General features: G+C 41.4%; 1 protein-coding gene across 3 annotated transcripts in view; it reads right to left on the bottom strand.

The window, feature by feature from the left end:
* Positions 1 to 886: 886 nt before the first annotated feature.
* Positions 887 to 25,408, bottom strand: part of CRMP1 (collapsin response mediator protein 1) — a 50,208-nt gene continuing 25,686 nt past the window's right edge. For all 3 annotated transcript variants that reach the window (XM_032685095.1, XM_032685097.1, XM_032685096.1), the window contains 10 exons: positions 22,075 to 22,136; positions 20,351 to 20,431; positions 17,306 to 17,374; positions 15,101 to 15,221; positions 13,887 to 14,043; positions 9,452 to 9,593; positions 7,681 to 7,851; positions 6,264 to 6,443; positions 3,628 to 3,793; positions 887 to 1,906 (listed from right to left, as the gene is read on the bottom strand). In XM_032685095.1, the coding sequence (XP_032540986.1) occupies positions 1,815 to 1,906; positions 3,628 to 3,793; positions 6,264 to 6,443; positions 7,681 to 7,851; positions 9,452 to 9,593; positions 13,887 to 14,043; positions 15,101 to 15,221; positions 17,306 to 17,374; positions 20,351 to 20,431; positions 22,075 to 22,136 (1,241 nt within the window). In that variant the 3' untranslated portion in view covers positions 887 to 1,814. The remainder of the gene's footprint in view (positions 1,907 to 3,627; positions 3,794 to 6,263; positions 6,444 to 7,680; positions 7,852 to 9,451; positions 9,594 to 13,886; positions 14,044 to 15,100; positions 15,222 to 17,305; positions 17,375 to 20,350; positions 20,432 to 22,074; positions 22,137 to 25,408) is intronic.

Raw genomic sequence — 25,408 nt, 5'->3', positions numbered from 1 at the left:
TGCACCTGGCTATCACCAAGTTGTCTGTGCCAACCCAAGTTACTGCTGTGTGGATGGGATGGACGGGTGCAGTTAGATAAAACCATTACAGTGGTACCACTCTGCTGCAAGACTTTTCCTGGTGCAGCTTTGCAGTGTAGACAAAGGCAAAGTGGCACAGGGGAAGGTGTTCTGTTGACCTCCTTAATCTCTTAGCACCCCACCTCCACTGTAGCCCACACCTCCCACAGCATCTGCAACACAATCAGACAAGTAAAAAGTGACAGGAAATAAGGTTTCTTTACATAGTTTATGAGAGAGTCAGAAAGACAAGGAGAAAAAACTTCATTCATTCTGAGAGACAGAATTAAAGTCCACTTTCCTCACCTTACCTGGAGCATGTCTTGTTTATGCCACGCCAGGACACTTGCATGGATCGTCAGCAGAGAAAACCAGTATGAAGTCAAATACAGCTTAGGTCAAACTGGAGCACTGCATACTGGTTCTGTACTACAGACAAGGTTAATGGCAATGAGTTACCACTTCAGGCAAATAAAATGTAGACCTGAAGGTCTTGGGAGAAAGTTAACTGAGGCAGCTGCAATGTCACAGAATTGCAGAATCATTAAGGCTGGAAAAGACCTCTAAGACTGAGACCAACCATTAGTAAGTACAATTTTTAGTACGTACATTCACTGTGAGCTCCATTTACTTAAGACATATAGTATGCAGACATCTGTAATGATGTCTTTAACAACAGTTGTGATCTAAGGAGTTTCCTTCTATGGCACGGTGTCAACCTAAGAGACAACTTCTCTTGAGTTTCTCCATTCTATCCATTTCTCTTGAGTTTCTCCATTTCAATCACTGAGTCACAGCACTGGAAAGCAGAGGAGGACGCTTACCCATCAATTAATTTCTTTTATTTCACAAGCTTTGAATTCAGAAATTGAACCACAACTAGTAGATCTTGATACGGTAGAGTAAGTAAAAATGCATGTGATTACAAAGGAAAAAGTTTGTACAAAAAACTTTAAAAATCCGACGGCAACTTGGATTATCTGTAAGTACCAAAAATCTCATGCAGAAGGAGAGCACTACTGCCCAGGTGGAGAAATCCCTGCAGGGGTGGCAATGGCATTGGTATGTAAAAATTATGGCTCTGTCTAAAATGGAAACAAGAAGGACACAGACTTGGAATGTACCGAGTGGGAACAGACAGGTGCTACGGAGACCAATTGTCGTTACGTGTCCCAATGATCTTCTGTGTCTGAGAGAAGTGCTTCTTGGGTTTATAATAAATTAAAGATTAAACAGAAGCTGCTTATACTACTCTACTGCTTACTTTCAAGATGGCCATTTTCTTCCTTCATAAGTGTTTTTGGTGGCGTTTCTCAAATACAGACATTAATCTTGGCATTGTGTCTAGTCAATTGTTGGCAACGTGTTCTAAAGGGACTCACTCACAGAATGCAACTTGCATAAATAACTCAGTAACATGCACTAACTACTCTAATACAGCGAAAGGGTGCAAAGGAACCATCATTCAGTTACAAGACAAAGCTAAAACCTGTAGTCACTAAAGGGGCAATGGAAGCACCATGCTTTAAGGTGACTATGGCATGAAAGCACAATTGTGAGGCAAGTAGTTCCAAGCAAACACACCACACTATTATCACCTCTTCTATACAAAAAAAAAAAAAAAAAAAAAGACATTTTTGTTTTTATTTCCATTAGTACCAAATAAAACTGTGGGCCCAATAACACAGATATTGAAGGGAATGGACATTATTCCCAAAATCCTTCATCCTCGTGTTTCTGTCCATCATCAGTTTTCAGCCAAGGCTGGTAATATTAGAGCGACCACCAGGAGGTGCCACGATGCGGTGGCCAGTACGACGTGGGTTGTTGTCATCGATCTGAGCTCCTGCAACAGCAGAGAATGAGGAAACAAAGCTATGAAAAGGAATAAACCATCAGCAGTGAGATTTTACCTGGCTATGCTTCTCTCACATGACCATGTGCTGGTTTCTCTTGAGCCAACCTCTGACTGAAATGCTAAACTGATCTTCAAGGCACATTTCTGTACCTTAACTCCAGTTGTCTTGAATGGGAGGTGTAGGATGAAATGTTTAGGATCAGACTGATGCTCACCCTACATGGGGAATTGTATTCCACTGACTTGAAGAAGAGCCCATGACAGGCTATGGACTGGATTCCTTTTGTGAGATCAGACCCTGACAGAAAGTATTACTAACTACAAAAAAAAGCCCAAAACCTGTACATGCAGAATGGATTTTTCAAAACTGTGTCACTGTTTTAGAGTATCTGTCCCTACTGAGCCCATGGGTCAACAGTACAGTAAATCTGATGTTAGCAATCATAAATCCATGAGGAAAGGAGCACTGAGCTGATGTAAACTCACACTCACTTCAAACTGCATTTTAAAATGTTGAAAGGTTAAGCTTAAGGGGACAGCAAGCTTTCTGACAGGCTAAATATTGCCTGATCACACTCAGTTTCTTAAAGGTAATGTAAGACTACCATAAATATGTGGAGTAATTTAAAATGTTATCATAGTCTCTGGTTCTGCTTAATTTCCAAAGACCACAGTAATGTGTGATTGCATCATTGGATCAAATTTGTACCACTAGATGCCTTGGTAGTACACAGATCCAGCAGTGGACTGTGAAACCACAGCTTCAGATGCTTATGAAAATCCCACTTACTATTTATTACTAAGATGTCAAATTTCTAAGCACTTTTTCTGCTTTATATAGATTCATATAGATCTGTATATGTCACCATGGCCCCAGGTGTATTGGAAAAAATATACTTCAACTCACTAGAAAGGTTTTTAATATATTTGCTTTCCTTGGATTTTCTTCCAGAAGTTTTGTTTAGTTTCTAAGACAGGATCTGTCAGGGAGGAAAACTCCACCATTAGCTCCCACAAGGGAGAAAATCCAATGACTTTTGTAACACCATATGGAGGCATTATTCACCACTGAGGCTATAGACTTTTGAAGGACAAGGATTTGAAACACTTGTAATTGTCTTCAGAGGACAAGAATTATTTCCAGCAACCCCAAAGGATGATTTTCCAGTCTGTTTCTTATGTACCATGGAAAATGTTTTGGACACCAAGAGCAAAGAGGGTAAGAAATACTCCAATCTGCATATGAACAACTTCTGCACATGGTTTACAACCAAGGACAAGGACAGTGGAGGTTTCCATGTCTAGCAGCTTCTGGTGATGTAGCATCTGAGCTGTCTGAGACAGAAGGGTTGCATCAGACCCAAGTCCCACCAGCTGTACACACCACCAAGGGGCCTCAGTCACATCAACCAGAGACCTCAGCTAATTGCAGTGGGCCAGGTAAACAGTAATGGAACACTGACACAGAAAAAGTTCAAATTGCAAGCATTTTGAATATTTGGCAATGTGTAAAATATTCTAGGGAAAAATGCATAAAAATGTGTATACATACGTGTGTGTATATGTGTGTGTGAGTGTGTGTGTGAGTGTGTAAGTATATGAGTATATACAATTCTTTGACATTTTATTAAAGAATTATGGTTGAAATTTATCACCAATAATCCAAACTCATGGCTTTAAAATGTTTCTCATTAGTCAGACTGACTTACCTGATAAGCTGAAATTGGATTGATGGAGGTTTCTGATTGGTGGGGGCTGGTTTTTGGCAGGGGAGGATTTAGTTGAGGGTGCAGGAGTTGCATATTTTGGCGTAGCTGGGATTTCATACACAGGCCCATCATACATTCCTCTGGAGACTCCTTGCAGTCCTCCCACCTAGATCAAGAGGAGAGTAAAATCCAGACAGTGAATGCTCCGATAATGCTGCCAAAAGATACTCCTGTCTGTGTGTAGAGAGCACTGAGCACAGAGCTATATTCTGCTATATATAAAGCAAAGCTGCAGTTTGCTTTATATATACAGGAAATTACAAATTCCTCCCTCAATTTCTATATATATATATATATATATAAAAATTATGAGAGAGATCCTTATCAGGCTTTCTTCACAATCAGTGGGGTGAAATGGGATTCAAAAGAACAAAGGTTGACCTAAGATGTTTATTTTACGTAAGATCAATCACAATCATATTTTCTCTCTCCATTCCACTGCCAAATTACACTTGGGTTGTAACAGACTGATACCCACTATACCAACTGCAGCAATTTCTCTCCTACCTGTATTCCCTCTGCTCCTCCCCTTCAAAAGATCTCAATTCTCTTGATTGAAAAGTGGTGGCAATTTTTAAATTAAATTTCAAAAGTTTCAAAAGTTTCAACTTCTTGTCATCAACTAGAAAAGCAATTGTACACCACACTGTGGCATGGGACCCATCTTATAATATTTGTCAATAAAGTATCTGTCACTTGAGTTCTGATTTCACTTCAAGGTCTCCACATTTTTTCCCTGTACAGTTCTTACGAGGAATATGAGAAAAGACAATCAAAACAACTTCACTGGTCTTAAAATCATAGCAATCTAGGAAATAATATTTTAATAAGAACAGTTCCAATTTTCAGAAAGAGCCTGAAGCCATTGAATTGCAGAATCCAGAGCTCATCAAAAAGATGTAGTCTGGGACTACAAGATTACGGTTTCAGAGCCATTTCCCCAACAGGTTAAAAATGAAATTAAAACACTGTACAGAAAGACACTCTTCACAGGGATTTAATCCAGCTCTCACAAAAATCAATGCATTTTCCTTGCTTTTGGTGACGGGGCCATCAGGCTCAGAAGAGCCACCGTCTTGCAAGCTGAGCCAAAACTAATGCTCAGAAAGAAAGCAGATGCCAACCACAGCAATGAATGCATCTTCCAGGGACCCAAAAAGGCACAAATTTATACTCCTATCCCTGCTCCAGGGATAAATTTATACTGCTAACCTGTGCCAGTTCCTTGCTTTGCAGTCCCTTGCTTGACATGTGTTTTCTATATTCCTCTGTCGTGCACTGTCGTGCAGCTGATACGACCATGATTGGGTTTTTCTAAGTATTTCCAATGGATAAAATTTGTCAGTGGGAAAAAAAATGTAGTCATGGATCTGCTCTCCCTTCCTCTGGGCAGGCAGCAGAGGGAGCTGTAGGAGCAAAAACAGCAGTCCCTTTCTTTGTCCCTCTTCACACCTGGCCCAAGTATCAAAAGTCTCCCAAAATCCAGGCCCACTTGCAAGACACAGGTTACTTAGCCCAGTTACTTTTGTGCAAACTCCTGCTATAAGACACTATTCTCTGATACTTGTTTTTAACGTGCTGGTTTCAGTATTCTAATGACATCATCACTAATTTATATAGCACTCCCAAGAGTGCCTTGAGAGGCGAGTGTGAAGAGGAGGCCCATGTCATCTACAGGGATTATGTTAAAAAAAAAAAGCAACACTGATTGGTATTCTGCAAAACTTTGGCAGGTGCATTTCCTTTTTACTGGGCATTTTCTCCTAAGAAGTGCAAACCTTTTTTCTGCAGCTTCAATTTATGATACAGAATTTGTATCATAAATGACGAAAGATAGAAACTATCAACCTGCTCATAGACTTAATTTCAGCTGCCAGTTTCACAGTCTATTATACATGCTTGGTTGAAGAAAATACGAGTTTTAGTAAATTTTTTTCATTATCTATACTCTCACAGTGACTTTCTTGCTCAGTGGCAAGAAGCAATTTCCAAATAACCTCAAATTAATATATAACAACTCAAAACCAGAAGTGACCCAGTCTTAATTTTGCTCATTTCCCAAGCCTTTTATTTATCAAAAGAGAAAAGTTTTCTGAGTTATGAATGCTGCTAATACCCAGTTCAGCAAATGCACTAACAAGAGTTCAGAGATGCCCAATATAATGAGTATCTCTGGCTTACATGCTTTTCTTCTCTGCAGTGTGGCAGTTCAGTATGCAATTTAAAATTCTGGTTTTGTTCTGCTTAACCCTCCTCCACAAGAAGCTTTATCTTTTCCTGAATTTTAACTGAAAGTAAATTCTATCACTATTCTACCTCCCTTCAAAAGCCTGCACAGCTGGACAGAAGGCAATTATGCCCAACTGACAATTATGTGCTCTACACACTGAAGCACTCATGGTGTTACATCAGTTCACAATTGCAGAGGAACTAGTTTTGTGGTCTTTTTTTGAACAAGTCATATACAATCCATCTGAAACGGACTCATATTAGCACAGTAACATTAAAAATCTACGCTGCTGTGGTTTCAAGAGGGTTTGTGGCTACAAAGAAGATTAAATAGTATTTGACATTACCTTATTCCTGATTTTGATGCGCTGGTAAAGATATTCAGGGAAAGGTTTGCGAGGGATGAAGCGGCCCATTCCCTTATTTACATGCAGATTTCCATCTTCATACACAATCTTCCCTTGGCTTATGACCACAAGTGGGGCACCATGGCACTCCATTCCTTCAAAGATGTTGTATTCAATGGCCTGAGGATGAACCAACATATTCACTGCCAGATCTCTTTTAATTAGTAATTTATAATCTGTATTTGTAGTCATAATTTTAGATAACAGCCATTAATAAATGTATAAAATTGGTTTGTATGAAGGAAAAGTAATGCATTATGAAATCACTTTAAAGGATTTTTCTGATCAGACTTTCCTGGATCAGACTTTTTCTTCCATTTGTCATTTTCCATCAAGGCTTTCTCTCACTTGTTTTTGAAGACCTGCCATATTTTTCCAGAACCTCTAGAATTATGGTACCCTTAATATGAAGGAAAATTGTGACTCAGCTGCTGGATACCCAGAGGATCTGGTGCAACCATGCATCTGCTGTGACTTTTAAGTAAGTGAATTTCAAAGGAGCCAGCACACATACTTCTGTCTGAAAAAGCCCAGAAAGGACCAGGAAAGCCTGAATCTTAATGGGAATGATAGGGCAGATGTGATTACTACTTTCTTGAAAATACAGAAATAACCCAAGAGAGAAATAGAAACTGAATCACCTAAATCTACTTTTTAAAGGTTTCTAAGTGGTTTTGCCTTTTTAATACAAAATGCTTTACTGGATTTCCAGTAAAACTTTTGGAAGAATTCCCCAATCCAAAAGATCAAAGCACTGAGCAATAAGATAACAACTTTAAGACAGACAACATATAAGGTAAAACCTGTCACAGTCAAAATCAAAGAGACTAGCAGTCTCTAGTACTCTGCACTAAGAGCAGAGAAGTATGTGGCAAAGCTCTGGAATTAAACAGAAAATCTGATTCATGAAGCTGATTAAAGCTGTATTATCAAAATACTTCATCATCTCTCATAGTTTAGAATACTGCTGATTTAATCATGCAGTTTATAATATTAGGTACTTTTCAGGTGAACAAAAAAAAAATGAGCTGGTTTTAAATTTATCCTCACAGACTTATTAACCTCAGCTGCAGAGCTGCTGTTTCACACCTATTTACAGATCTGCCTAAAGCATGAAAGAAATACATAGTGCAAGGGTATATGCAAAGAGAAAAGAAATCCGTCCTGATCCAAATGCTTCCAATGTAGGATTTCAATACTTTCATGTCCTGAAACATTTACCCATTTCAGAATAGGAGCAGGCAGTTACTCCACTCCTCTGTATCCCCCGCATTTGGTGTTCACATGATTTAGGATCAACAGCTGAAAAGTAACAGTGACATTTCTTTTTTCTTTCTGGTTTTCCTTTTGTCCTTACCGATTTATGGCTTTTGGCTGTTATAGTCTTCACCTTATCAGGGTCCCAAATAACAACATCAGCATCCGATCCTACAGCAATCCGGCCTTTTCTTGGGTAGAGATTAAAGATTTTGGCAGCATTGGTGCTGGTGACAGCTACGAACTGGCTCTCGTCCATCTTGCCCGTGGCCTAAAAACAATGTGATGTGAGCAAAACATGCTTATGAAATGGGGATTTACTATTCAGAGTACTGAACAGTACAGGAAAGTACGTATTTTATAGATACAGTGATGTTGCATGAAACAGATTTTATCCCACAGGACTTTATATAAAGCACATTACTTGGGAGTTTCAAATAAATGAATGTGTTACTCCAGGCATTGCAAAGAACAGCCAATGAAACCTTAATGCAGGTGATACCACCAAGGCCCTCAGTCATCTAAGGTCCCTTTCTCTACTACACACTGATGCCTAAGTGTGTTCTATTGCTAGTCCCAGTAATTTCCATTTAAATGTTTAACCAATTTTAAAACAGAGAAACGTATGAGTATTAGGAAATGAAACAAAAGATCAAGAGTCCAACACTTCTGGGAACATTTCTTGCAAATTAGGTCCATTCTATTATTAGTATTACCAAACCTATACATCTGAGTAATACAACCCCAATTATAAAATCCTTGCCTGGAGAAATGTCACTTTGCATGGTAGTCGCAATTGAACACAACAGCATTTTGATTTCTCAGTAGAGTATTTTGGGGTCTTCCCTGGCAATGAGCAAGAACAATGTTCTAAGGAAAAACAACGCCAAACTTTTTAGTATTAAATAAACACTTATTTCCTGCCTGGTAAAACATGAGATTTGCAAAATATAAGCTACTCAGTGGCGCAGGACTGAATGTTACCACCCATAAATCCCATGTTGCAGCCCTTGCTGCAGGTCCTTCCCACTGAGGGAGTAACAAAAGAGAAGTATCACTGGCTGGCTGCGCTTTGCTTGCTTCCCTGCTTTGTTCCTACATGGCAGGTACCTGAAGCTGCTTCTCTGCTTGGAATCTCAATCGCAGTCCCTGAAGAAAGTGGTCATGAAACACAGTCTGGGAGAAGTGCTCATTGGAGTACTGTAAATGCTACCACTTCCCAGTTTGCAATATGCATTTGAGCACAATGCAATGTAAGGTAATGAGTGTGTGTGTGTGAGTGTGCATGGGTGTGTATGTGGAGACAGACAATAGAGGGAGAATATCACTATACATTAGAATCCATGGAATCATCAAAAAATTGCTGACTTATACTGGCAGTCCACTGCAAAACATGCCAGTATGAATTATGTGCAATATTCTCCTTCAAAGCATTTTGGCATTTAGCCTCAGGCTCGGCTGCCATCCATTTGTAATTTCTCAAAAACGACGAGACACTTCCCAAATTCAAACAATCCATTCATCACGTTTATATGAGGTCCACTTCAGAACCATTAGACTGCTCCAGGTACTACAACTCTCAAAAGCATCCGCTCTGACACAACTGGAAAATAGAGTGGTGGAGTCTGGGAAGCCTCAGATCTAATAAAATGCAATTGTGGTGCAGTGTCAGAACTGAAACACAGCCCTGAGTTTAAACAACTGGAAGAGGTTTTTGAAACAAGCAATTCACCTCGCAGTAGCATTCTCTCAGGGAATTTTCAGAAATATATTAAAAAGTCATTAAAGTACTGGCCAAGAGTCTCCTGGCCTTCATTTTTCAGCCTACACTCCATTTTTTTTTTAGTCCATAAAAGTAAGTAATTACTTACTACAGCCTTGTCCCAGACAACAGTCATCCTTTCCTCAATTCCATTGACCCCTTCAGGAATCATAGTGAAGTTGTCCTTTCCAACAGCTTTCTGGGCAGTGCTATATGGGCAATGTCCACTTCCCGTCACCTGCAGGTCCCCACTGTGGAGTTAACACACAGAAGGTTTAGATCAGGCGTCACCAAGGTGACCTTGGTCTCAGACTGGCAGAAGATGGACCTTTCAAGCCTACACACCAGAGGCATAGGCTGTAAATCATGCCAGCAGCCTTTACATGTTGGCTACAGATCACTGAAGAGCAACAATGGCACTGGACATCTCCACTTTCCCCCAGGAGCACACTGACCTCCTGGATTACAGCCCCCTCTGGTTTTAGGCTGCTTATCAACAGAGATCAGGCAAAACCCCACTAACCAGGACAAAGGATTAATCCAGGATTAAGGAAATGATCGGAAGCTTGTATGAAATGTCTGCCACTCTCGAGATACATTAATTCACAACCACATTAAAAAGTAATGGCAAATTTTATAGTGCAAAGTCATGAGCATCAAGCTTATTTCTCTGTATTTCTCTCTTGCACATACATTTTTCTTGCAAACCTTACATGAATACTTATATCTGACCTTCCAAAACAGAACCACAAAAACAGAAAAGGAAATTTTTTTTCAGGTAGTCTTCTCATTAAACATCAAAAGGCATAGTGCAAGTCAAACACATGCTCTGGATTTATCTAATTTAAAGGTCTTACACAGAAAAAGGCATGGAATAAAACACAAAAAGAGCTACCATCTAATAATGTTTTTATTTAAGAAGTCAGGTTTTTTCAGCCTATAGAAAATTTTGTTTTCAGAGAGCAGAACTGGATCACAGCTGCTCTCAGGAATAAGGAAGAAGAACATAATCAATATGCAGAGTCTTGCAAAAATAGAATGACAAAAAAGAAGATACGTTCTCCAATATCCACAGGAAATAGGTGATATTTTTAGCTCTTGATTAAACTTACAGGAGGCAAGTACATTAAAACTATGATTTCTCTTCCATCACTCCACAAGGGTGATGTCCCCAAGAGCCTGTCATCCTTTTCTCTAACTGATTATGTAAGTTCCAGCTCTGAAACATCTGAATGATTCTGGTCCACAAATTTAGATCCAAAAAGCTAACGAATAGCGAAGTGCTGAAGAAAAAAGGGTCACACATCAGTAATTCTACTGCAATTTTCTGGGCTGCCAGCCTTAATGATTGCTGGCAGAGAAGAACCTTTAGCCTCATTTCTGGTTCTTCGCCATGCTCACACCCATTCATCCACATTTTAGAAAAAGCCAAACCCAAGAATTTAATGTTTTAGCTTTTCTTGATTATTAAAGACTGCCTGGTGTTACTCCATAGGATTAAAACAAATCCATCAGTTACATGTTCATTTATTCTAACACAACAATAAAGTCACAAGATCGAAATGCCATTTCTTCCTTTTTGATGATCCTCTGTCAGCAAAGCTTCCTGTGGCTTATCCCCTCTTTTCTGCACTCTGATGGATACAACCATGAAAACCTGAATATCACAGCCAGGCCCTGTAACACTGCTCATTTCCCTGAGGCTGTCCTGTGACTCTTACACTGTGCTACTAATTCCTGCCCCTGAAAGATGAAAAGCACTTGCTTCCTCTGAACTCCATTTTCCCTCTCCTCTGACATTTAATGACAATTAATGACATGAACTGCACTGTCCAGTCAAATCAACAGAAGATTTCTGAAGCTGAAGCATGTTGCTTGAGAGCTGCCCAACACCTCCTGGTTAACCACACGGGCACTCATGCTGTCTGGATGCGCTCTACTGTCCAACAGGGGAGAAGCATCACATCAACTAAAACACTGAGAGACAAGAAGGGATCACCACGAAATAAATGCCAGACCAGTCCCTTTGTCATCTTATTCTTCCCCATAAACAAAGCTATCATGGCGAGTTACATCTTCCATGAGGCACCAAGATCTCACATCTCTGGTTCACATGGGATGCCATATCACAGCTGCAACAATGCAGCAGCCCACCATGGAAGATGAAAGGTAACTCAGGTTCATGGCCCACAGATGAAACAAGGACCAAATCCCATGAGGTAAATCCAATCTGCAAACCCCATGAGACACGCTGGGTTTTTTAGACGTTCAGCTTTTCAGTGAAAAATCAATGCTTTCTGTGGAAAGGAGCACAAGCAGTATGCCGCATGCTTGCAGAGGAAGGATGTTGTAAGGATTTTTTAATGAATGTAAAATACTGGTATCCGAATGTACAGTGCAATAGAAATGTGAAATGATGTCTTTACCATCATCCTTGCATAAAATTCCCCACAAATGCAGGGTAGATGGATAAAATATACAGTTCTTCCTTCAGTTGCACAGTATAGATTCGAAGTATTAAAACTGAAAGCAGGCTAAGCTGCTGTCATTTAAGATCTAGGACTTTAATCCACCAGAAAAAAAAAGCCATTTTTGCATGCCTGAAGGATAATGAAAACTTTGTAACTCCTCAGTTTGTCTTTCTGATGTTCATTTAAAAAAGTCATTATTTGGATTCCAATTCTAAAAATTCTCTTGCTATTTTAGCTAATCTGCTTTGACCCACATACTATTATTTTGGGACTCTCTTCTAGAAAACATATAGCCATGTCTGACAGAGTAAAGAGCCAAACATTTTGATACACATTCACATGTCGTGGCTAAGAGCCTTACTCTCACACAATGAGCTTCACTCTTTGCAAGTGATGATGGATCACACCAGGAAAGTGATTTTTTAAATTATCCTTATTTTAGGGAACAAAAAGTTCAATTATGGAAAACCATTTCTGCCGTCAGACTGTCTCAACAGAGCCACACATAACTCAGAGCTCAATTGTGCATTCATTAATGCAGCATCATTAGAGCAGCTGAGTTAAAGCCTGGGTGGACTCTGGTGGACTGCACAGCCTGACCCACCGAGTGCAAGCAGAGATGTGCGCGCACCACAGCACCGGCACTGACTGACAGCAGCTTCCCATCACACGTATGTCCCCATCCAGCTCCAGGGCATCAGAATTTCACATGCTTTACATTACCAGCCACACTGGCACTGTCAGCCACATTACATGCCTGTTAGTCACATGGAGGAAAAGTTTTCTGAAGATCAACGGGTAACATTTAAGGTTCAAATTCTACTGCACTGTCTACTGCATTGGAAACCCCAGAAAGGGGAGACAAGAGGTAAGGAGTTAAATAAGGTTTTGAATGGTAAGCTGAGTTCGTCACTCCAGCCCTAGCAATGTATCCTGGTGGGACTTCAGCTGTGAATTTCTATATCATTTCAGAGCAGATGCTCTTTTGCTTAAGCTAAAGGAGACCCACAGTTGGCTACAGCCATAAAATACTTACAGAGATGGGTTTACAGTCTGGGTTTTTGGCAAGGCACTAGTGATGTCTTCTATACGAGAAAGACACTCCTCCCTCTGCTGTCCTCATTCCTTTTACCTCTCTAATGATTAAACTTTCCCTGCCAACCTCAAGGCAGTCAGCCCACATTCCCATCCTGTCAAGTGATGGCCTTCAGTCTCCAGTGTGTCTCCAACCAAGTCCCTGACAGTCTCCTTGTAATCCACTCTGGCCTCTTTCTCCTGACAAACCTGCTCTACATGTACCCCTCATCTTTGCTGTCTTCTAGCTTGAGGACCCCTGAGCCTAAAAAGACAGGAGGGAAGCTACAGGTAAAAACAAGGTTGCAAGAACTAAACACAAGTAAACTTCTATGATTTTGGTCTATCCCAGATGAAGACAAACCACCAAGTCAGAAGTTTTCAATATGCAGGAGGAAAAACCACAGAATTCTACTACAAATACAAGACTTAGTTTAGGACAAGCCAGTTTTCAGAAGAGCCCCACACCAGCTTTGACAAAAATTGGCCCAGGAAAGTTTTCTCAGTTCTAGGTATCTCTGCATTCAGGGACAACCCTCATTTCAGGGGCTCTGCTTGCCACATATGACTGGGGTTTAGCACTGAGTCTTTTCTCATAGATGGGGGTCTATCCACCATACTGGTGCTTATGCTGGACAGTAAGGATGCCATAGATTAACAATTCAGCTAAAGAAAGCAGAGAGCTCGGGAGAAAGCCAGTTCAAAGTCCTGACTATCTAGTTGTACAACTAGGAATCACATGAAAAGCAGAAAGAGAAGAATTAATTCCCGCATAGCCAGCAGTTGCCTCTCTATCAAGCTAACCATGGAGTGTCCATGACTGCTCGCCTGACTGACAGCCTAAGCATAAGGATGTAACTATCCCTGGTTTTCTATGCTCCTTCTCCACTGCTTCATGTACAAGACTGGTCTAAAGAAAACTGATCCCTAGATGCTTCATCCCACATGGTTTTTGGACTTGCCTCACCATCAACCTGTAAAAAAATATGAGAGTCTTACCATGCTAAGAGTGAATTTAAGTGATCTGGAGTGGTAGGATCAGGGCTCAGAGGTGGTGAGGTCACAAAAGCTGCAGCCTTGGCCCAGTTTTTGCTCCAGTAATGTGTCCCATCTGTGCCCAAGCTGGCAGTGATCGGCTCTCCAAAAACAAGGGGACCTTGGAGAAAGCAAGGATATTTAGGAACTAATTACAACCCACTCTCTTCTTTAGCACATTACACTGCTTGCTGCACGCGCCATGTATAATTCACACACTGCTACACAGCCCGCGTAGCTCCCAGAAAATTAGGCAGCCCTGGTGTTGTCTAGATGATAAAAAATTAATAAGGAGTCTCTCTGAGCTACACATGCTTTTGATCAGCCTATTTACAAATCTCTCTTTCTAATCCAGAAGGAGACAGTTCAGACCTGGTTTTAATTTGTACTGTTTTAATCACAGCCACGTTCTCTCTGTTGCTCCAATTTGGAGTGCATTGCGTGGTGGATCCTTCAGCAGACAGATGCCTTTTTACTACTCCCAGGTTGGGCACAGCACCACCAGATAGCAGCAGATGGTCCCCAGCACCACACTCCAAGCCTCCAAGAATACAAACATCAAGACAATAATTTGCTCTTTGGCTTCTCTGTATTGCTCATGAGCTCTGTAGTACCAACCAGCAGAACAGTCCTGACTTGCAAATGCAGCTTCAAAAGCAGCTGCCTTCAGGCTTGCAAGTCCTTCTTGGCTGCTTTGTAACCTGGATTCCACCACGGGCCCAGCAAGCAGGGTTGGCCCACAGTGCACATCTGGGGGAGTCAACCTCCAGCAGCAAGGCTAGGAGAGAGCCCCAGGCTTCTCTGAGAGCAGGGTCACTGCCCAACCCTCAGAGGGTAACAACCTGAAATACCGGCGTGCTAGACCCTGTTAGAAATAAAGTATCCCCCTCTCACAAATACAGCAGTCTAAGGAAAAAGTAAAAGGGAAAAAAGGTTCCAGAAGACTTACAATGCGATCCTCAAGGGGAGAGTTTGTGGGGAGAGTTTCTCAACTGAAAAATCTAAAAGGATTTCCCCTTATCTTTCCCAGTCATAAATATTTAGAGTGTGATGGCGCTACCATTCTTTGATAACGTCTCCCTATTGCCTGTCATTGGGGTCAAGATGTACGGGTTTTTTCACTAAGCTTCTATTGAACAAAAAAATACAAGTTTGGGGAAGAAAAAGAAGACACTTACCTTTCTTTCTGGCCAGCGCAATGATATCAGCTGCACTCTTGCTCATCACCTTGGTGATGTACACTGGGCAGTTTATTCGACTGGCAATGGTGATGGCACGGAAAACTGCTTCTGCTTCAAGCTGAGGAAAACAAGGAGGAAAAAGTTAACTGAAAAAGCAGTCTGAAGAAAAAACGAACTGGAAGACTGAGCCATATCTCTGTTTAGCAACAATTCTTCAGGGGTTCGTTCTGCTTCTTCCATAGAGAGAGACACAGTGTTGGGAAACAGGAAGCTAACCCAGCCTCAAACACTTCATGCTAGCAGTAACCACAGCCAGGCTGTACTCACTAGCAGCAACCACAGCCAGGTTGTACTCACTAGCAGTAACCACAGCCAGGTTGTACTCACTAGCAGCATACAGCTGCCCCAGCACAAACACAGCTCCCTGGCTCCCTGCACCCCAGGAAAGGTCACGTCCAAGCAGCTGAAGCAGCTCTTCCTTACCTCCCTCCCATCTTTCTGCTTCAGACTCCTACTCTGCAGTTGGAACGAGAACGAAGCAAGAAACTTTGCCCCAGCTCAAAGACAACCTCTGAGCTCTCCCTGGCAGCTTACCCTAATCTTTACATAATGATGATAGTGAATGTATTCTCAAACAGCAACTTCAGCACTATGGACTGAATTTAGCCCATAATCCAAAAAAACCTTTGAAGCATTGCCCAGTAAGTCCCCTCTGTCAGCAAGCGTAAAGGCAATCTCCTCCCAGGGAGCCATCTGGGACGTAGGCACACAAAGCAAGCATCTTCAGATGGAGAAGCAGTGTTCCCCAGCAGTTCTGGAGACTCCTTTCCCCAGCCATCAGTTTTATACCAGATCCTTCCCAGATGAACCCACAGTATTGGCATTTTAATACCTAAGACCCTGTTGTGACTGAAAATACTGACCCAATGGTACAGAAATTTCTCTCCAAGAGTTGTGCTAGAAAAGTTGAGCAACTTAGGCCTTCCAAAACCACACAGCTTAATCCTTCACAGTTTTTTTCCCTAAATTTAGACTGTCACTTTAGGTTGTCCGAGGACTTTTCTCACAACATTTCCTCTGGAAGCCCCAAATGCACTTTCAGAAGAGCAGGGAAGGAGGTAGGGCCTTTGTACCTCAGCACTGGGGCTGAGGCAGACTAGATGCATGGTCAGAAAGATGCAAAATTCCTTTCTAGGAAACTGCAAATGAAGATTTCCCTAAGGCTCTTGTTCTCATCAAAAGGAAAAAACTCAATTCTTTCAAAATAATTTAGGTGGAAGTTAAACAGCAAAATGGAAAAGTACATAAACAGTTCAATAGAAGAATGCAAGCAATTAAGCTGATTCCTTTTGCCTTGGGGAGAGGTTATATAAAGATCTGCAAACCACAACAATCTCTTCGAGTTTAGCCTCAAATCCCCAGGACCTCATCACTTTAGTCTTCAAGGAAAGCAGTCACTTCCCACTACCACTCTCCACCACCCCATTAACGTCCTGAACTGCATATACATTAAGGGACACTCTCATGTCTTCACATCTTCCTTCTCATTAAATAAACCCTTTCCAGATGCCTGAGATGATCCAAACCAGAGCCTGGATTTTATTACAAAGGAGTTGCATAAAATGAGCTGCCTCACAGCATCTTTCCATTCTCACGCATTTGCATTTCTACACCTGCATTTTTGCCACCAAGGTATCTGCCAGCAGGGAAGTAGATTTATATGTGGGTATATGCATGGCATATATGTACATATGCATCCTATAGGAGGTTTTCAGTCAAAGCATTTCAATAAATGCAGTTACTCCAAAGCCTAATCCTCAAGCTGCACTGCTGATTTTTACCCCGATAAGCCCAATTTTTTTGTCATCACAAATCAAAACACAAAGGTCACACTTAAAAAATACATGCACACCCATTCCCAGGGCAGCAGGAGCTGCAACTCCTGAGTGTACAAGGACACGGTCATCCCTGGACTGAGGGAACCCACCTGCTGCAGCATTAAAAGGGTTTTTCAGGCAAACAAACAAGCTGAAAGGACCTGGACTTTTCAGGCTTTGAATACTGGAAGAGGAGGTGGGAGAAGCAGACTGCTGCCTTCCCCAGTTCATCCATCTATCATCTGGCACATACAGAAACCAAGCTCTGATACTATGTGTTCAACAAAATATTTCCACAAACGACAAAATAAGTGAAGTCTCTTACCTCTTCAGGTCTGCTCAGGGCATGTCCCTCAGGTCCAGTGATTCCCATCTCCAGAATACGTTTTTGTTCCTGGAATGCAAGAGATAAATGCTGACACAGCTCCAGGATGAGACCCTTGCACCCAGCATCCTCAGGGAGATTAATAACAGCCATATTGTCTGACTGCCCTTTTTAAAGTCTGTGTAAATGCAGCTGCATAAGCCCTCTGAACACTGAAAACACTGGCTCTAAACTGGTCCCATGCCACCCAGCACAGCCAACACAGGTCTCTGCTGTGTGACAGAAAATATTTGTGCCTCGAGCCATTGGGCTCCACCACCATAAATCCCCTCTGCCCTCCAGAAAGTCTTGCTTGACACCAGCTCAGGGAACGGGCTTCAACCAATACAGTAAACAGTAACTACAGGTACTTCTACCCTGCGATTCCTTCTTTACTTGCCCAAGTTCCTCTCTGGCTGCAATCCACAAAGCAGTTACCTTTCTTAAACTTTCAGCATTGCTGACACTTTCAGCTCTCCGTAACACTTTATTCCTACACAGTGAATCACTAAAATTATGCTTTCACAAAAGCAAAACAGTGTCCTCCAGTTGCAAGGGCACTGTGTCCACACCAAAAAGCCCATCTTAGGACCAACGGGGATTTGTCAAAAAAAAATTCTGGGCTATCCAGTTTCACAGGAGTGAGATTTTTTTTTTTTAAATAGACAAAAAGCTTCACTTAATTTAAGGCCAAGCAGTGGTATTGGAACAAATCTGCCTTATTGCAGAAAACAGTGATCAACTTCTTCTGATCTGAGGTTGGTCCAGGCTTGACAGCAGAGCAGAAGCGGGACCAGAGCTGCTGATGTACCTCCTGCCCTGCCCTGCCCTGTCTTGCCTGCAGGGCTCTAATGAGCCCAGTTCTACAATGTAATGACTCTGTGACACAGACAAATGTCCCCTAGAGACCAGGATGAAGTTACCAAACATACTTGAATGTGTCATCTAATAAATATTTGATCCCAGGTCCCTGAGGGGGAAAAACTCACACACTACCAACAGACTCCAGTAAAACCTGAGGAAGTTAACATTTACATATACTTTAGCCTTCACTGCAATCAATCAAGGCTGAAGAGGCATTAACAGGAATGTATTAATCTGAACGTGTAAGAATATTGTGGTCAGAAAAACATAAGGTTTCATAGGTAATTTTAAAACAGCTGTTCTGCATCACTAATGCAATGGCTCTAAACAGTGCCAGTTACAGACTTCAGATAATTAAAATGCAGCAAATGATGAAATTAGAGCCATATAAAAAAATAGCAAGTTGGTACAGAATAGCTACACAAAATAGGATAGATTTGCATCTTGAAGAAAGTCATAAAATCAGATTATATGATAAAATCACCCACTGTAAGAGGATTGGATAGTGCTAATAAAAGAGAATATTTGTTTGATAAGATCAAATTTGTATTTTCATGCAGGGCAGTCCTGAAAAAACTACCTGCAGGCAGCTTTCTTTTTAGTATCCAAATAATCCTTCTAAATAAAAGCATAAGGAAAAACTGATTGTGTGAGACACGGCAACGGTGAAGAAATATGTTAATATATAACATAATTTACATTTATTTACTACTTCTTCTTTTCCTAATAATTTTTCCATTCTGCATGTTCATATCCCATGGCAGTTTCTTAGGGTTGATCAGAGAAAAATGTAACTGAAATAGATTTCTATCAGAAATGCAATTCCACGAGTGCGCCTTGATTTTAATGGGGAATGTATCAAAACATAACAGGTGCCATTTGATTTGTATTATTTTGCCATTCCTACAGTAATATTGACTTAATCGTTTTTCTTATTATTAATTTTCATTCTACTTGATATTTTATGTTGTATTAAAACTATATATTATGTATTTAGTAGTTTTAAATCACTCTAAACTTCATGAGAAATCAGCTTTTTTTCCTCTCTTGAATCCAAATGAGGGTTTTCACCTCGTTTCAGTGGGGGAAAGACATGACTGCACTGTATGTGCCTGTTGACTCCTTACTAGTAACTTTTGATCCCAGTGGTTATTTTGGCCAAACACAAAACTGAAAGGCAGCTCTGACAGGCGGTAAATTCTAACCAGGCAGACAGAGGACAGAACCCCATGGAGGGAAAAATAAAACACACCCAAGGCAAGAGTCTTTACACACTGCCCAACCCCTCAAACATTCCCTTGAGGCTCTCCCTTAGCCATGAGACAAGGTGAGTTCCCTTGTCCAGATCTCAAAGACAGCTTTACCTATTGTAATTTCCTTGTCAGTCCTGCAGCCTCATCCTTAGTGGATAAGCCAGCAGATAAGCAGCTCAGCAGATAAATCACATGGCTCACTCAGAGCCTCACAGACCTAAGAGGGGCTCGATGCACGTACAAGGGATCAGAGGAGTGAGACATCTCTGCAACAGCCTCAAGAGGTTCATCCGTCATAAATTTATAGAGTCACAACAACACCCACCCAAACCCACCCACCCTGTTTTAGAGGGGAATCCTGCCTCTGAAAACCTCCCTAGTGGGAGGTTTGCTATCGACAGCTGTCCTTGAGTTACCTCTTTTGATGTGCCGTGGCACAGATCAGAGCACACTTCAGTGTGAGGACAGCAGCGACCCCAAGGGACCTGACCTGCAAAGTCTGCACTGGGGATCCAGGACGTTTTATGGAACATACTGCATTGGAGCCCAGTTTCCTTGTTCTGAGATGCATCTTCAAAGAGCATGGATTACACATAAACACACATTTCGGAAATGTTTAGAAGAACACAGTACTTCTTATTCACATATTTCAAAGATTTATAAGAATATTCTCCAAAATAAATAGGTCTGTGAGCTTTAATACTCACTGCAAATTCACTGTGCTACTTACGCTGATAGCTGCAGCAAGACTTTAGCATAAAGCTTTTCAGCTCCACTTTTTGCCCCCAAAACCTCTGAAAAACGCTTTACATTGTTCTGCTTCACTTGTATCTGCTAGATTCAGAAGGAATCATCCCACAAAGTGAAATAAAAATGACAGTTCACTCACCTGAGCTATCAAGTCTCCGTTTTCAGCATGGACCAGGATAACAGCCCCAAGGCTCTTTAGAAAAGTGAAGGCTTCATAAAGCTGCAGGTAGTATAAAGAAGGAAACACTGCTGAATAAGGAAAACACATTATTTAACATTCAGACCTCTCTGTTCACCTAGTTTCATACCTTCTATGCTGGTAATTACCTCAGCACATTATCTCTTTTCAGAGCTTGAGCTTCACTGTTTGGTGTTGACTTACTCACCCCTGTACACATCAGCTTGCCCAGAGGACAAACTTCTGCCCTTCTGCACCAAGACAGGGTGAACAGCCCCAAGCAAGGCTGGGTTTCCCTGGGACACAGAGTCTGCCCCAGGCCCTGCATTGCAGAGCTGCCTCGTAATGTCCTCCCACACAGGCAGAAGTTTAGTGAGTCTACTTTCTGCACTTCTAGCAAACGTAAAATAGAATTACCCCCATGCACTAGAGACACTTTTAGTACACCTAGAACACCTCTTTTCTGAAGGGCAGGCATTTTGCACCATCTTCCTAGAGCAGACACTATTGAACTTTCACCAACATCTTTCATTCTGCAATTAGAAGTTGCAGTATTTTCTCTAGAGCATTCTTTTTTTTAAAAATTGCTTTCTAAGAGTCAAAACCCATCCATAAAGAAGAGTAATAGTTGATCCTGTTGTTTTTACTAGTAATTTCTGAGCACAGATCTACTGAAATACAGTTTCCTTTCCAAAAGGTATTCAGCTAATGTGTTCCTTGTTTAAACCAGACTTCAGTAACACGGGAGGCCAGTTTTCAAGCACAGATCAAATACTGAAGACACAGTCTCTTCAGTGTCCACTTTTGCACTAGGGCATTTCAGGCAGCATTGAACGGGTTGCAATACACAGCTTGCAACATGAGCATTTAAGCAAGGTAACAGCCATTAGTCCAGCCACACATTAAACATTTTAATGTATTTCTCCTGATAATTCCAACAGGGAGTTGAATTTAACAGGCACTGCCTCTCAGAAAATATTTATATATTATTATGTCTAAAATTCCAATTAAAAGCACATGTACTGGAGGTGTAACAGTTATTTTAAGAGACCAAGAGCTGTAGCTCTGGGAATAAGTAAGAAAGAAACATTTTCTCAACTGAATAAGCAAACATTATTATTACTAACAGATGCCATTGTTCATTTACAGTGGCCTGATACATATGAATGGGAAAGCTGAAGAGTCTGGAATCTGTAATGAGCTCTGGACAAACAAGCTCATTGTTATCTCCAGCCCTAATGAGAAAAGGCCACCTCCCCCAAAGAGCAACTCCATTTAACTGCTTGCAGCAACCAAGAAGCTCTTGAAACCTCAAAACTGCCTCAAAAACCTCAAAAAGCCTCAAGTGCTTCATCTTTTTCTCCCACTCTGACCTAGAGTTCTTGAAAGATTACTGCAAAATAAAATGAGTGAAATCCTGAGCAGGTCTGAGTGGCTGCAATGTTGGAAGACACCAGAAAATTGCTTGAGAAGGTGAATATCATACACTTGAAGAAACACATGCAGGTGTTCTCCACAGCTCAGCACCAACACTCCAGAGAGAAGTCCCTCACTGCACATTTCCCCCAGTCCCACTCAGGTCAGTGGGAATGTTTCTCTGGGATTCCACCTCAGCAACTCTTCACATGTTGGGAGATGAGAAAGAGAGGGCAGATCACAGCAATGAAAAGCATTGAGAGCAATACCTGGCTGTCGGACATTTGATAGAGATCTTTGTACGCCATGTAGACTTGAAAAGAGTTCACACCTGTTCCAAGACAAAATTTAAAGGTGTTGCCATGTAAGTGGATTCTTAAACTGTATGCAAACAAAACCTTCAGGAAAAATAAGTCATAGATTATGTCTGGACTAGGCTTTTCACCAGTGATTGCCAAAAACAAAGCAATGGAATTACAGTTGCTAGGACTAGGTGCCATCTTTCCTGGGGGAATTTGCTGGATTCTGTGGATCGCCTGTCTTCAGCCCTGGAGCAACCACTGCAAACAGGACTGCTTGCAGCCAAATCACAGACAAGTGATGATGGCTAAAGCAAGCAGGTAAAGTTTGTGAAGTTTGAAAGACCTTGCGTAAAGTTGTGTTTCTGAAAACCACAAAATTACTGGTTTTCTTTTTAGGTTTCCTCAGCTAATCAGGAAAACATTTCAGCTTGACCTAAACTGTTTTTTTTGATGGATAAAACTTCTAGTTAAGTTCCCCCAAAGTGCTGAGAATATGTAGGAACTGTGTATCTGAATGTGCTTACAGACTTCCTTTTTCTTTACCTTACTGCCCAAAGCACCCAGTTTAGCTGATGGTAGACACTGGGAAGGAGTAGAAACAAAGTCTGAAACCAGCTTTACAAGCAGCTCGCCACACCTCTCCTTCCACCTTCCAAAGACAGAAGGATTTATGTTGGTAGTCACACCAAACCATGAAAGATGACAGCTTCACATTTTAGAAATCCTAGTATTGAGTGTCGGCTGCCAAGAACCAACTGTATTCAAATCCCTAAAAGTTTTGCTATTTATTTAAAAGATTCAGTCATTTATACAGCTTTGTATTCTAATGGAACAAGAATTACAAACCTCTTCTACAAAAATATAATTTCCATACCTATGAATTCATATTACTATATAAATTTGCCTTCCTCTTTAGTCTACTGACAAGAACCCCAGTTTGGATTAATCTCAGAAGTTTTCTGACTTAAAAGAAAAGTAAATTCTCAACTGTCTAAGCTGTGTGTGCTGCATTTCAAAATGGCTGTGATGAAAACTTTGCTTCCTGGGGCAAGAACAGAAAGAAAGAGATCTGTTCATGTTATTTATGTTACCTACACAAAATGAATAAGGCTCTCTGATGAAGATATAACTCCACGAGTCCAGAATGAACAAATACATCCTCAGGCAGAGGGTATGGCTGCTCACACACACACACATAGAATTTATTTGCAATTAGAGGACTAAAATACCCCAGGATACATGCAGGATAAAATGCTGAAATGATCCCTGGTATTATGTCCTCCTGCTAAGTCCAGGTAGCTCAGAGAGAAATATAAAGCAGGAGCTGGCCACTCCTTGCTGACTTCCACTCTGAGCAAATCCAGCCTGAAACATGGAGCCTTGTCAGCCTATAAACCCATCCTTTCTTCCTGTTTTCCCATTTATCAAGTTCTCAGAAAACACATATGGCCTTTACTAACTGTAATCCTTCCATCTATTCATCCTTACAGTTGCGAAGTACTCAGTATGTTCCTATTTTAAAACCTAAGCTTGACTACACATTCCCTGAAGCCAGTGCTTGCAGCCTCATGCCTTCAGTCCTGTCTCCCTCTAACTGAACATAGCAGCTCCCAGAACATCAGTCCTACCTGCTTGGAGGAAAGCTCCATTTTCTCTCCCCAAGCCCACTCCACATCTCAGATGTCAGCTGCACCCTGGAGCCACCTTGCACACACAAAGCAATGAGAGGTGTGTTAGGGCTGGCCCAAGCCATGCTGACTAGTCTCAGTGATGGCATAGGAGTGAATCCTCTCATACACATCTCACTGTAAGCAAAGAGTTGGGTTATCTATTGCTCTCCCTTATCCAGTAGGATCTAGACAAAGGTAATTCATTTAATCACAGTCCCGCAGGAGATAAGACAGCTTTCTCCGAGTACTGTGGTTGGAAGACACACACTGACCCAATACATATTTTCATCATCTTTTCTTTTATTGCCTTTGTATCTTCTTAGGCCCTCTTCTGACCTTGGTAAAATGACAAGAGTTTTGCTCCCACTCTGTTTAACATCCTCCGTGAAATCAGTAAGAATAGAAAGGACCCCAGCTGGAATCCCACCATAGGATCTTGAGCCTGCTCCTTACCACACTGCAGAAGCAGAGTTCTCCCGAGCAAACACACAACCAGGCCCTCAGCTGCCACCTCAGACACACACACACAGTGGAAAAACATCTCGTGGGCTGCTCTTACAGCTAACAGGAGAGATGGTGCAAACCATCCTGCCTTGCAAAGAGAGTACCTATACCAGATACCAAGATAGACAGCACAAAGTTACATATACAGGTATCCAAGATTAGACTCTTTGCCTTGGTCTGGTGTCTTGACCTACTCATTGGAATTATGCAGCTTTTCAAAAGCCCTTGTCCATGGACTATTGACCTTAATGCTTAACATCTGTTACATGCTACATTCTTGTTTATGTCCTACTTCCCTCACACCAGGAGTACTCAACAGAATCCTCTTCAACTTTTAGGCAGAACTACAAGCTTTTTTGAACAGTGACAAAGTCAAAGCAACCAGTGAGGCCCTGAACTGTCAGCTATTTCAGGCAGTTGTTCCTTTGCATATATTGCAGAAGCCCAATCCCAAAATAGCTGCTGAAATGCTACAAGCCTGAGTCTTTATAATCAGCATTTGGGGCTACAAAATCTCCAGGCCCTTCCAAAGCCTGTGTCTCCTTAAATTAGCTTTGTATTGAGTTAAAACTGATTAATTGTTCAATTATACCTCATGACAAGGCACCTCAACAGCCACTCTGTGAGCTCCCCTGTTAGTCACGCTGATTGCATTAGGCACGTGCAGCACTGAAACGCAATGAGCTGATCCCTGTCACTCAGCTACCTCACCCACAATCAGCCGAGAACAAATTCAGTCCAGATTTCCAGCTGATGAAAACCAGGGTCACTCCACTGACATCAAGTCTATTTGCACCAGCTGGCTCAAATGTTTCCAATTATCAGGAAATATTACCCGTTAATTTGAAAGCCCTTGCCACACTGAAATATTTCATATTGTGCTTGCGCTTTTATACTCATCTTTACCTCGTGTCTCCTAAAACATGAGAGTAATTCACACTGACTGCCTGAGACATACTGCTGCAGCTGTGAGAACAAAGGTGACCTCCTAATGCTCTTGACACTAAAGAAGCCACCAAGGCCCCATTATGCCTCCCAGTTCAGAACCAATGAACAGATTCCTGCTTCCCCTGACAACTAAAAGGCAGGTCAGATTTATATTGAAAACTCACATTTCAATACTTGGA

The sequence above is a fragment of the Chiroxiphia lanceolata genome, chromosome 4 (assembly GCF_009829145.1).
Source record: "Chiroxiphia lanceolata isolate bChiLan1 chromosome 4, bChiLan1.pri, whole genome shotgun sequence".
Taxonomy (NCBI): Eukaryota; Metazoa; Chordata; class Aves; order Passeriformes; family Pipridae; genus Chiroxiphia; species Chiroxiphia lanceolata.
This window is presented reverse-complemented; position numbering and strand designations above follow the sequence as displayed.